Below are 13932 nucleotides of genomic sequence, written 5' to 3'. Positions count from 1 at the left end.
TGATTTTATTGTGAAACATTGATAAGACAGAGTAAGAACTTCCATATTACTGTAATGAAAGAGCACCAGTTCTGAGGGAGTACACATAGAATTGCAATATTTAGTGGAATGGTCATTGTACACGTAACTGTATTTTATACTTTGATAACCTAGTAGGTGAGTCCGTTAGAGAAGAGACCTTTCCCTTCCCATCCAACAGGATAGCCTTACAGTAGTTACATCCTACTGTGCTACATACTCAGCAGTGATAATTACATGCTTCTAGTTTTGTTGAAAAATAAAATTAAGTTGTAACAAATCCCTGATGCAAGATACTTTGAGCACCTGCAGGAAAATGTCCATGTAAACAGCAATACGTGATACAGTACACTTTAAATAACAGACAAGACAAGTCCTATACCTCTTTGACAATATACTGGACAGCTTTATGCCAAAGCTAATAAACACAATCAGAATCATAATGCACACTCTCTTGATTTAAAATGCTCAGAATTAAGCCACATAATTTGGGAAGAAAACTGTAAACATCATGCCTGCCTCACAACAGGTTGACAGTGTGAGCTCAGCAAGAGCCGATACAGCAGGATTAGAATCTGCGCTAACCAGTTACGCTCAACGTGTGACAACTGTCACTGGCTGTGAGGAGAGGGTAAAATACACTGGTACAGGAATACCTGACCAGCAGGGATTGTGAAGATACTGTTTGTATCTATTTTTCAAGTATGTGAAGCACCTACTGTCATAAGATCATCAAAACCTTAATGTTTTGATCAGCTTATTGCTTTTACTTCATTTCTTCCTCGTGACAAAAGAGGGAAAGAAGTTGGTGGTTAGGCACAAGCATGGTATCTCATTTCTTTCTCAGTCACTAATATTTGCCAAAAGCATGTAGCATTTAAGCAAGTTCCTCAGAAGAAAGCTGCAGCTTCTACAGCTGACTTCTGTTCATGGAACAACTGACTTTACATTTAACTTACTAAGTATTTTTCACTTGTAAGAGGAATAAGGAGAACATCCTCTAAGGTGTTAACAGACTGGAAAGAAAGGAGTTAAAAACTGCTAAGTTGTAAACCTGTGCTCTTTGCACCTTATGTACACAATGTAGCTGGATGCAGTTTTTACAGGGAACGTGGTCTTTCAATTCCCTGCCATGGGACCTGTTCAAAGGGCTTGTCTCCTGCTAAAAGGTCAGGCAAAAAGACTAATGACACAGAAATGACATAGAGTTTAAATGCCACAGAATTCAAGAACCGCCATTTTGGCATAGGTTGGTTTGTTTTCTGTTGCAGTAATTTTTGTTTAGGTTTTTTTTGTGTGTTTTTCGTGTGTTTTAAAGTTCCTGACATGGGAATTTAAGGGAAAAAGAGATGCAGTGGTAGAGACACGTAATGTAATGTTTGGGCCCTGTCCTGTACAACAGAGTTTCTTCCCCAGTGCTGTGACTTGAGATGATGTCTCCACTCTGTTAATCCTGAATATGGTCCAGTCACTAAACCAGTGGAGCTCTTTTTTCCCCCCCACAGAAAATACTCAGTACTTAACAGTTGCAGTACACATCTTTCTGCACTTTAAGAAGGTAAAAGGCAGAATTAAAAAGCACAGTTTGCTTAACTGTGCAGGATTAAAATCACCACTTAATGTAAAATAAGGGTATACTTCCCATTTTCCCTTCTGGATAGAAAAGGACTATGACAGCACCAAATCTTGAGGCATCAGTAAAAGGTATACTGCTGCTGTTACTACTACAGTGCGACGGATGGAATAAAATTAACGACCCCCAAAGAAATCTTCACAGATGAAAAAGCACTCTGACCAAGCCAGCAAGAAATGGTGTACATTAAGTATAAAACTCATATACAAAAAGGGCTAACTTTTTTTTTAAAAAAGTTTGGACAGTTCCTTAAAATTACCTAGTTGATTGATTTCAGCCTACCACACACTCACTTGGGACTCTAATAAAATACCTAGGGGAGGTAAAATACTATTAAAATGCTTCAGTTGGAGAACCGAGGTACCAATCTTGATCACTGCATTAAAACTGCAGCTTGTATGCATAGCTGAGAAGAAACAGCTCTTACGTGCTGCTTCCCTCCTCTTCTCGTGTCACACCAGTGCTGAACTCTGGAATCTGGTCTGCGAAGGACTGCGTCATCCATTGTCCATTAGGAACTTCACCAAAGGATGACCCCTCGCAGTACTGTGGATTGCCTGCTGCTAAAACAAACAGAGTTGACAGGTTTTAAAATGCAGTTGATGGCACTGAACTACCTGTAAGTAATGGTTTACAGACAATGCCCCAGGCACTGCGCTTTACCAGATCCATTTGAAGAGAAATTGCACGGTTCACTTCCATATGGTGTGCGATCACAGTAAGCTCCTCCGTATGCTGCTTCATAACCTGGATCGTATTTTTCTTCTTTGACGGCCATCTTTTTAGCATCCTCTGATGAAAGAAGAGACCTCAAGTATTAATAGTCAGAATAAAAATGCTCTTTGATCATTTTTCCCAGAGAACACTTGAAAACACAGCCAAACATTCTGCAAGGTAATCCCTGTTCCCCTTGGGTAGTTCTGACTGTATGAAAGAGTGGAATCGTAATTCGACTCCAGGATATTTAAAGAAGGTGGCACATATTCCCCCTCCCCTTACATTTCTTTCTTTCTGCTCAGCAATCTGACAGTTGTCTCTCACGCTGCCCTAGGTTTTAATAAAGTAGTAATGAAATAGCTACTACACTGTTTTAATAAGGGATTAATGAAATAGGCACTATACCTTGTGCAAGTTGCAAGTCAAACGTGTACTGCACCTCCTGCACCTCTGTATTTGGCGCGATGCCTTTCAGTTGATCCCTTAAATCTTTCAGCTTTATGTAATAATGAACTTTATCTTGTGCACGAGGAAACTGAGCACATCTTGCGCTGGATGATGGCATAACGTAGCAGAGCTTGAGGCAGAAAGCAGGTAAAATAGCATTACTTGTCCCTGACCTATGAGTTAATATTTAGAGCACCAAAATTTAACACTTAAGCTTACTGTCTTAACCCTTTGTACAAACTTCAGCTAATGCCACAGGTGGTTGTGGAAGATGATGAAACAAACCTTGCATTTTTCTCAGCCAGCTAAATGTCTTACCCTGAGTAGAGGGGCTGATTATCAGCTGCTGAAGCAGGAACAATATTCACCAGTTACGTGCTGCAGGAGGAGAAGCAGTACCAGTGTGTGTTACAGCAAGTGTAATTTAGAAGCGTATGCCAGTGAGTGCAGCGCACCCTGGATTTCCCTGAGCAAGCAGAGCTCTGAGCCAGAAAGTCCCCAGGAGAGTACATGACAGCATGCGTATGAGGGAGGCACCACAGATTAATTAGCCTGGGTTCCTGGCCAAGTGTGTCTGCATCATGCTTGCCAGGGTTAGTGTGGTTGAAGCTACATTACGTGTCTCAAATTCTGCCAACAGCCCTAACTTAAGACAAAGTTAGTTCAGGAGGAAGGAACTATATCCACTGCTTTTATCACCATGTAGTATTTATGAACAAGTACTTGTAAAGCAGACCTCTCTCTCACAAACATATCTACTCAGGAAATCCTTAAGAGCTACTTAAGAAGCAAGCACTTTATCACCAATGGTTCTTCAGGCTCTTCACTTAACCTTTTGAGAAGGACAGCTTCAACTGAACCTGAATTTGCAGCACTAGTAATATGGGATAGAAAGAAAACCAGAAACAAGCCAAACTTTTGAACTGGCAAGGTACCAAAGCTGTGGAATAAGCTACCTTGACATGCACTGAAATTGCCTTGCCTTAAGCTGTTTATAAGGACAGGTTCAACAAACTTATTTGTGATGATACATAGCTGGTCTCTTGAGAGATCTTCCAGCAGAGATTTCTATGACTAATGCACTCTGCATCAAACTGGTTTAAGTGTCCAATTTAATTTCAAGCGGCAAATCAGTTTAAGAAGATGAGTCTGATGGAAGCAATTGGGCATGCCCAGATCCAGTAATGCTCTAGCTGTAGCACATAACAGCACAAGGATGGACTTACTAAGTCTTTCTCCTCCACTGTGGCACTACAGTCACGCTTGGTATCAAAATTCAGTAACACAAACATACTGGGAATTGGACACAGACAATCCCAAGAAAGAATAAAATAGTTATCGTAAAAGCATGTATGTTTTATTTGTATTTTAGATAGTTCTCAGAGAATGCATTGAAGTACTAACCATAACACACCATTTCCCAAATAGTCTGCAAGCCTGAAGGAGCTGCATTTACGATGTCTGAACATTTGCACTATTCCACTTTCTCTGTTTAAGTCAAAGCCTTTCACATCCCTTGCCCTTTGGGCAAACTCTAACATTATTTTAAGTGTGCAAGTCCTGAGACACAGTTAGTTTTGAAATGACCAGAAGGCAGTGCCCTGGTTTGTTTCTCAGCACCTATACTTACAGTTTCTGTATCTGGCACCTTGTGTGGCTGCAGTCCAAATTCCAAGTTCTTAACCTTTATTCCAAAAACTTCTTTACTAAAAATTTCATAAATACCTAAGATGAAGAGAAGATAGGATAAGTGGCAAAAAAAAAGAGAGGCAGCTACAAGCAGAACAAATTGATTTAGAAGTGAAGGTTCTCACATTTTCCATTGAAAGCTGCTATACGAGGTTTGTACTTCTGTAGCTTCTGCATCAGAATTCGCCCTCCTTCCCGAAACTCTTTGCTAAAAGAGAAAGTACTCACAACTTACAATCACAACTATTAACTCCTGTAAGAAGCACCATACTCTCCCTTGTTATCCTACCTGGAGAGGTCTTTGCTTCCAGGTGTTGTCCTTTCAACCATGTTTGTAAATCCAATCCCGTATTTATGTGGCAAGGTGTGGTCATCCATATGGTTCAGTTGTTCATTACTTAGACCAGACATGAACAGACACTTCCCTGTGAAGTAGGAAGACAAGCATTTATTTTCTTCTAAGGAAAAGATAACAAAACCAAAAACCCCTCAACCATCAGAGCACCAGAATGCTAAAGGAAGAATCTACGTTAACAGATCATCCGTTGATTGGGAAGACTACCAAACCAGAAAGGTTTAAAACTCCTTGCAAAATAGCCAAATATACTGCAAGAGGACAGAAAATCCCTAACAAATAACAGGAACTATTTTTTCCACCATGATCCTGTGTATGGAAACCAGCCTGTCTTTCTAAATGCTTCAGATTCTGTGATTCACTTAAGCAAGGTATGAATGTGATCTATATGGATTTTGTGGGAAAGAATGTGGCAAATACAATCTGTCAGCTTTCTTTTACAGCCTTACCGTTGCTTCTCCTTGCTCTGTGCCTCTGTGACAGAGCCAGCTGACATCCTGCAGTCCTATTTAGTGTATAAAAGTATAGTTTGGATGATGTGCACTGCCAATGGCTGAAGCACAAATTAACCAGGGCTAGATCCTAATGACTCAGGAAGGTTACAAACACATGGATTTGTCAGAGCATGCATATCTGGTCTGCTTTTTTGGTAGAGGAGGCTTGGCTGTTAGGCTGGCTAGTTTGCAAAACAGAGAATACTCATGCCTGATTTACAAGTCTGGTGGACACCAGAAGCATTTTGGCTGGAGTATCACAGGACTGCAAATTGGTTCCCTACTACCACAGCTGGAATGACTCCCAGCATGCAAACCAGAGCATTTCACAGATTCACAGAATGGGTTGGGTTGGATGGGACCTTCAAGATCATCCAGTTCCAACTCCCTGCCATAAGCAGGGACACCTTCCACTAGAGCAGGCTACTCAAGGCCTCATCCACCCTGGCCTTGGACACCTCCAAGGAGAGGGCAGCACAGCTCAGCACTTAGAAGAGGAAAGGGCTGGGATCTCCATTTCAACAGAGCTCAGGTACAATCCTCCTTTATGAGACTGTACTGAAGAGCATGTTACTTAAAATGGAAACATATCTGGGAAACACTATCTGCTTGGAGATTCAGGTATGCTAGATGCACATGCCTGCTGGAAAAGGCAGTAAGTTTTGCCTTTTCATCAGTTAGAAAGCTTGTGTAGAAGAGATGAATAAATGGAAACAGAAGGGAGCTTGGCAAAATGCATTTTAGGGAAAAATGTGTGTTGTATCAGAAATTCATGCTTATTGGCTTGCCCCTGATAACTCAGGTAAAGATTATTTGTTTTCACTCCTTACATTGCATACTAATAGCCCAAGAAGTTACTTAGTAATGCTGTGTTTACATGACAATTCTAAAGTTGCATTGAAAGTCACTGACTATTCTTTTATTCCATTTTATGTACGGTACCTGACAGAGATTTAAATAAATCTTGGATGTTTCAAAGAAAAATTTTCTCTGCATCCAAAAAGTACAAACCCCAAACCCCTTAAATTAAAAGGCCAGAAGCTCTAACAAAGTTCTGCAAGTTCTATGAGAAGAAAGAAAACCAAAAACATACAAAAATGGTTTCCAGGTCCAGGGTAATGATGTCCTTTGTAAGCTGCCATCAAGCCAGGATTTATGCCAATCTACAAAGACATCAGACACTTTAATAATGACAATGTGGCTTGCTAGTCAGGAATTTAATCAAGTTACTGTCAACAAACAAAACTGTGTTAAATGGTACTGCCCATCATGATTTTTAAAGCCTGACAATTTTATAGCAAAGTCTCATTTATGTGTGCAAGGTCAGAAGGGCAGGTGACAGCCTTTTACAGCCACTGGTGTAACACTTCCAGTAAATAAAATATCAAGTAGCCACTTCTCATGACTGTGTGTTACACACAAGCCTTAGGTTTCTCAGAAATTAGAAACAGTTACTGTGATTTCTAAGAGAAAATGCAAAGCAGCACTACACACAGGAAACAGTTTATATATTTTATCTCGCAAAATCTTGCTCTGTAAGCAATATAGGCAAGCATGAAGGAATGCAAGACACGACCAGCGAGTGCAGACTATTCACTTCTCTACCTCATCTTGTGAGTTACTTACTATTACAATGTCCAAATCAAAGGTCAAAATGTCAGGTAACGTCTTGGTGAGCAGTTCAGCTTCAGACACCCCATTAAACCGATCCACTTTTCGTTTGACTTTAAAAGTGTCTGTGATCTTTTCTTGTTTGCCTTTTGACTTGGTGGACTTCTCTTTTTTAGCAGCAGGCTTTTTGGGTTGCTTTGGCTCAGTTGCTTTGGCTTTTCTTTTTCTTCCTCCCTTTTTAACTTCTGAAAGGCACAGTAAATATCCTTTTTGTACATTTCTAATGTTGCAGTGTGGATATACAACCAGAGTAAGCTAAATGCATGGACACAGAAAGAACCTTCAAAACTCATGAATTTAAACAATTATCAGATGAATCTCAGTTTTTCTGGGTCAACACAGACCTAGCTTGGGCATTGTCTTTGCACCACAGACAACTCACAGGCCAAAGAAAATAAGCTCATGACTAGGTTACATTGTTTACATGCTGTATGCAACAATCCTTTGGAAACAGTTTAGTTTCTTTTGCCGGATATGCCAGAACGTCAAAGCTTGGTTCCAAGGAATGTGACAGTAAGTTCTAGAGTACTATTCACATTTCAGCTGGTTAATATGAAAGCTGATTTTTACAGACACCTAATATATTGAACAAACCACACAAGCATGTCAAAAGCAAGAAGTCTCATGGATTAGCTGCAGTGTAATGTATCAGCTTGTCAGGAACACAAATTCATAGGCTGAACATTACATAAGCTATTTACAACTCATTGCTTACAGAGATACTGACCAGTGCATCGTATAGCATGGTAACGCATGAGAGCTTCAGGAGCTCTCAGTCTGAATGAGTGACATCAAACATTAGTTTTTATTCACAAAACATGAAGTAGTCACTGTTCACTCATTTTAAACTTCCTCATCTAAAGTGTATAGAGATTCAACCTGCACAGGTACTGTTCATGACATGAACACCCATGATAGGGTGATTTGCTCTCTATTCTCGTTCATTATCAATGTCAAGCTGCAGAACACAACTTCAGAAGGATGAAAAGAGATTTAGCAGCAATCACCAAAGAGCTGAGGTAATCCATTACTTTAAAACTGTCCCTCAGTTAAGAAATAAAAAAGGTGGGGATGAGGGCACTACCCTAAGTCTGCAAACATTTGTTTTGAGCTTCTTTTGCTTGCACTGAGCTTTGCTACAGGAAGGACAAAGTCATGTGAATTTCCACCATGTCTGTGGAGCAACTGCTTAAAAAGCAACTAACAGTACTCAAGCTATAGTGTAGTTACAATGTAGAAGAGACTAGAATGGCACAGGCTTGGGGATGTGCACAGGGAGTTTTGATTTCCAACTCCTTGAAGGACGAGGAGGTTTCTCATGTGACGGCAAAATGCCACAGATTGACTCCTCCAAGCTGGATGTATTTCACATGAAGCAGGATAATGTTCCAACTCTCACGCTGACCAGGTACCTACCAGCCAGACACTGTCATAAAACAGGAACAATTCCAGGGCAGCCTTTTAGATGACAATCCTACAAATTTTACATTTTTTTATCACAGTGGGTAGCTGGACTGCTTTTGAAGGCCTTACTCAGCTTTTGAGTCTTGTAAAAGTTAGGGAGCAGCTTCATAACTGTCCGTAACAGCTGTCTAAAAACACTTGAAAGTGCAGTCAGATTGCCTGCTATTGCAACTGTTTTTAAACTGGAGGTCTTCTTCCTAAGATCTTCTCTGGCCAAGCATTACAACTGAAAAAGAAAAATTGAAGCTTATCAAAGGACACTTAGACAAGCAGTGCCATTGCATGAGTTGGCTGATAGGTTACCTTGGTGCAGAGAGCTAAATATTAAGTTATTTTTTATAGAATCAGAATTTGTGCATGGCAGAAATCACTGCCTTTTTAATGTGTTAAAGAGCAAGCATAAGAGTAACAGAACAAGGGATCTCTTCTCAGTGTGGTTAATAGAAAGTACAACATCTTTGTGGGGGGGAGAGAAGAGCAGCGTACAAATACATGAAGTACACAACTTGTGTCCCATACAAGACACTTTGCAGCACTGTTTGTATTTGTTTAAATAAGCCTCACTAACATCAAACAATCCTTAGTGTATACAACACAGTTCACTATCTGTGATTATTATAACACACTAAACCACCATCCAAGCAAAAATAATTACACTATACTTCTGAAGACATAAAAAGATCTGTCTTTTGAACATTAAAAATGAAAACTCATCTAGCATAGTATTAAACCCCATGAAATCAGCTGAACCCAACATGCTTATCTATTGAAACAAAAACCTGTTTTTCCTGGAACAAGATAATTTTGTGAGACTAAACAATGTGAACACTATCACTTTTAAGTAACTTTTAATCATATGGTTACAAAATGTTATTTGAAGAACACAATTAATCGATACTTCTTCAAAGAACATCAAGAAAAGAAAATCCAATGCATCCTAAGAAGCAGTTTAAGATCAATAATCTTTGTTCCCCCAATCAATTACTAATGTTTTAATTCAAGTAGCACAATCCGATATAAGAGCAAGTGCAGGGTCCTGCATCTGGGTCGAGGCAATCCCAGGCACAAATCCAGGCTGGGCAGTGACTGGCTGGAAAGCAGCCCTGAGGAGAGAGACTTGGGGGTGCTGGTGGACAAAAAGCTCAACAGGAGCTCTCAATGTGCACTTGCATCCTGCAAAGCCAATCAGATCCTGGGCTGCATCAGGAGAAGTGTGGCTAGCAGGTCGAGGGAGGTGATCCTCCCCCTCTACTCAGCCCTGGTGAGACCCCACCTGGAGTACTGTGTCCAGTTCTGGAGCCCCTATTACAAGAGGGATGTGGAGGTGCTGGAGCATGTCCAGAGAAGGGCCACAAGGATGATCAGAGGGCTGGAGCACCTCTCCTATGAGGACAGACTGAAGGAGTTGGGGCTGTTCAGTCTGGAGAAGAGAAGGCTCCCAGGTGACCTCATTGTGGCCTTCCAGTATCTGAAGGGGGCCTACAGGAAGGCTGGGGAAGGACTTCTCAGGATCTCAGGTAGTGATAGGACTAGGGGGAATGGAATGAAGCTGGAGGTGGGGAGATTCAGGCTAGATGTGAGGAGGAGGTGGTTCACCATGACAGTGGTGAAACCCTGGAATGGGTTGTCCAGGGAGGTGGTGGAGGGCCCATCCCTGGGGGTATTTAAGACCAGGCTGGGTGAGGCTCTGGCCAGCCTGATCTAGTGTGGGGTGTCCCTGCCCATGGCAGAGGGGTTGGAACTAGATGATCCTTGTGGTCCCTTCTAACCCTGAATGATACTATGATCAAACTACCTTTCGGAGGCTCCTGAGCAATGTTCGGCTCTGGAACGCCCTCTAGAGTCGGCTGCTCTGTCATGATTTCCATGTTCGGCGCTGCAGTCATCATCTGATGGAACGGAAACGTGTAAAATGCTTGAGCTTGCTGAAGATAGGCGTAGTATCTTGGAGGGGGGGAAAAAAAAGAAACACATTTTATCAACAATTTAGAAATCCAGTCATGTTTCAAGTAGACTGTAAACATCAAATGCTATCAAGGCTGGCATATACTGCCCTTACATTATCCAATGATTCTGTTGCAAGGCTGTAATTTACCCAAACCCACTAAGCAGTCTCACTGCTCAGCTAGTATCAGGGGATGTTAAATCCAATATTAACAGTACAGCTCTCTCATGACTACTATACTGTGGAAGAAACACAACATTTTAAAGTCAAGTGTAGAGATTTTCCCCCTTCCCCCCCACCCTGTAAAAACACTCCTTAGCACCCATTACCAAGGCAAAACGTCTAAGAAACATACCAACAACATACAACAGAAGCAAGTTAAAACTATTTGGACTTTAAGTTTCCCAAGTTTTAGAGCAACTGGTATAACATTCAGAAAATCTATCTGATACGATTTACAATCAATGAATCACTCTGGCTCACACAGCACTATGAATACACACAGCATTAGATACTATACAGATTACTAACCAGCTTTAACAAATTGTACAGCAGATGGTGTCCAGTTATGGCACACTGGATCCCAGCACAAATATTACACTTTGCATGGAAGTGTTCACATACGGATTCAGTCTCCTTCCATGCACAAAGATTTTTCCATATACAGCTCTTTTGCTTCACAGATCTATTAGTCACACACAGCCCTCACACCCCAATATAAACTTCTCCTTCATGCTGTCATTCCCTTCTACCTACACAGCTGCCTTCTTCTCCATAAATTCCACTGTGCTAAAAATACATGGAAAAGATTTTGTGAACAGTAAAATTTTCAGGAAATATTTTATTATGTCAAATGTATTCATAGAAAGACCAAATAGTTTTTGGGTACATGGAAGTGTGGCCAAAACTGGCTATATGGCCGAGAAGGCAAATAGCATCCCAGCACGGCCACATGTTCAGTTCTGGGCCCCCCACTACAAGAAAGACATTGAGGTGCTTGAGTGTGTCTAAAGAATGCCAACAAAGTTGGTAAAGGGTCTAGAGAACAAGTCCTGTGTGGAGTAGTTGAGGGGACTGGGATTTTTAAGTCTGGAAGCTGAGGGGAGACCTTATCACTCTCTACAACCACTTGAAAGGAGATTGTAACAAGGTGGGTGTTGGGCTCTTCTCCCAAGTAAAAAGTGGCAGGACAAGAGGAAGTGGCCTCAAGTTGCACCAGGGGAAATTTATATTGGATATTAGGAAGAACTTCTTCACTGAATGAGTTGTTGAACATTGGAACAAGTTGCCTGAAGAAACAGTTGAGTTGCCATCCCTGGAGGATATTTAAAGGATGTGTAGATGTGATGCTAAGGGACATGGTTAAGTGGTGGACTTAGCAGTGCTAGGTTAATGGTTGGACTTGATGATCTTAAAGGTTTTTTTCCAGCCTAAATTATTCTACGATTCTATTAATTTCAAAAGAAAAGACCACTCTGTATTACACAATGGGTATTTAATAATCCCACTGTAAGTCAGATTTATGTCAGTCCAGCCTGCAGTCTTGTGATCAGGCCACTGATTTTGAACCAAATACCTGCCTCAAATCAAGATCAGATCTGAACATGGTTCTGGCAGATTCCTGAAGTTGCCTAGCAAAGTCATTAGAGATTTTCAAAGTACAGTAAATACCTCAACCTCCCCTTTCAGAAGGGTTCCATTTTACATAAAATACTTGTGCTATTAATGAACCAAACAAAACTGATCTTCAGATTTGTATTGGGAAACACAACTGAGACATGTAGAACCTAGTTCATAACGTAATAAATGCTTAATTATACAGAGTAGAGAGAGTAAGAGAGAGATGACATTACTAATCCAAGATCAGATGTCTTCTTGTAATACATTCCTTCTTATTTTATGCATATATGAATTCTCCTTTTCATAAAGGAAATAAAATCCTCTTTAAATAGAGGAAAAATTGCACTGTCTCGTGGACAAGTCCTCTAACCAGATGGTAATGAGATGAGAAAGTCTTTATGGGTACCTCCAACCCTCGCATACATTTTTTTAGGTAATTTCTCTTGTATTGGTTCAGAAACGCAATTGTTTGCTATTGATGTATGTACTGAGAGAGTGATTGCCCATTGGAATGGGCTGCCTGGGGAGGTGGTGGAGTCACCATGACTGGAGGTGTTCAGAAGGAGACTTGATGGGGTGCTTGGTGCCATGGTTTAGTTGTTTAGGTGGGTTGGATTGGTTGATGGGTTGGACACGATGATCTTGAAGGTCTCTTCCAACCTGGTTTATTCTATTCTATTCTATTACAGAACAGTTAAATAACTATTTTCAGTTCTGTGAGGTCAAGGCAGTGATTTAAACTCCCTTTTCAGTTCATGCTAAAAATTAAACAAAAGAAGAATAAAAAGGGAAGACAAAAAATATGCCCTCTGAAACAAGTATTAAACGATTTACAAATCCACCTCTACACACAGGGGTCTCTACCCCAAGCATGTGTATGCCTGTATTATAAAACACAGCGAGTCTCGTCTTCACTACAGCCCCCACATACCCAGACGCCCCTTCACACCGCGGCTGCCTTCCTCCACACCGTGCACTGCACAGCGGTCTCCACACACACAGGGCCACCTCAACAGCACAACGCCTCCTCAAAACCTCAGAGCCAGGCACACAAGCAGCCCAGGCCGTCCGCAAACGTCCTCCCTAAGAGCACTCAACAACTTTGCTTCCTTCTCCCACTCCCTAATAAACATATGCACCCCCTTCCCGGAGGTCCCCACCGCACATCACTCTCGCTTTACCCACACCAGCGCCCGCAGATCCCCGTCGCACGACCACCAACCCCCGCAAATTCTCCCGCAGAGCTCCCCCTCCAGGCACCTCCCTCGGCGCTCACTCGGGCTATACAAACCCGCATCGCACCCCAACGCCTCCACCCGCACCCACCCCGCTCCGCTCCTTCAGCGGGGCGGAGGGCCGCCCCATGGCTCGGGGCCCGTCTCACCGCGCCCCCTCCCACATCCGACCCGGGAGCACCTCCCCTCTATCCCGCTTTGTGCCCAGGGTTAGCTCAGGGACGGGGGAGGAAGCGTGGGGGGCCGCCACAGCCCGGACTCGGCTCCCCCCGGCCTTCTCCTCCGGGAGACGACAAGGGCGATTCCAAATACGAGGCCTAAACAAGGCTCCGAGCCCCCACTGGTACCTGCCCAACTCCTCGGCCTCCATGCCGGGCGCAGAGCCTTCCGGCGCCGATGGGACTATTGTCGCCGGCCGCCCCCCGCGCCCCCTCCCCCCGCGCCTCTGCGCCCCACCGACCTGCCGGGCAGCCCCGCGTCACGTGAGCGGCGTCAACCAGTGGGAGCGCGCAGCCGGCCGGAGGGCGGGGCGTAGGGTGGGGGCGTCTCGCGGCCTGCCCAGCTGTGCCGGGCCGGCGGAAGCGGCCAGGGCAGTGAGAGGAGGTGGGGGCGCTCGGCTGTGCTCTCTGGGGCTGTCTTCTGCC

General features: G+C 42.7%; 1 protein-coding gene across 3 annotated transcripts; it reads right to left on the bottom strand.

Annotated features, from left to right (window-relative positions):
- Positions 1-497: 497 nt before the first annotated feature.
- TDG (thymine DNA glycosylase) lies at positions 498-13876 on the bottom strand. Of its 3 annotated transcripts, none has more exons than XM_068142275.1 (10): positions 13749-13876; positions 10284-10432; positions 6980-7209; positions 6447-6516; positions 4794-4929; positions 4630-4712; positions 4446-4540; positions 2774-2945; positions 2315-2443; positions 498-2214 (listed from the first exon to the last, which is right to left on the bottom strand). In XM_068142275.1, exons 2-10 carry the CDS (start codon positions 10375-10377, stop codon positions 2075-2077), a joined length of 1149 nt encoding a protein of 382 aa, XP_067998376.1. In that variant the 5' UTR covers positions 10378-10432; positions 13749-13876; the 3' UTR covers positions 498-2074. The 3 variants fall into 3 exon arrangements, with proteins under 3 accessions (XP_067998376.1, XP_067998374.1, XP_067998375.1); XM_068142273.1 differs by lacking the exon at positions 13749-13876 and adding an exon at positions 13636-13732; XM_068142274.1 differs by lacking the exon at positions 13749-13876 and adding an exon at positions 13636-13732 and having other exon boundaries at positions 498-2211.
- Between the last annotated feature and the right edge of the window lie 56 nt (positions 13877-13932).

This window comes from Melanerpes formicivorus, unplaced genomic scaffold (assembly GCF_026170545.1).
Source record: "Melanerpes formicivorus ecotype bairdi unplaced genomic scaffold, bMelFor1.0.p_v2 SCAF_8, whole genome shotgun sequence".
In the NCBI taxonomy this organism is placed as follows: domain Eukaryota; kingdom Metazoa; phylum Chordata; class Aves; order Piciformes; family Picidae; genus Melanerpes; species Melanerpes formicivorus.
Note: the sequence above shows the minus strand (reverse complement) of the source record. Positions and strands in the feature narration are given on the sequence as shown.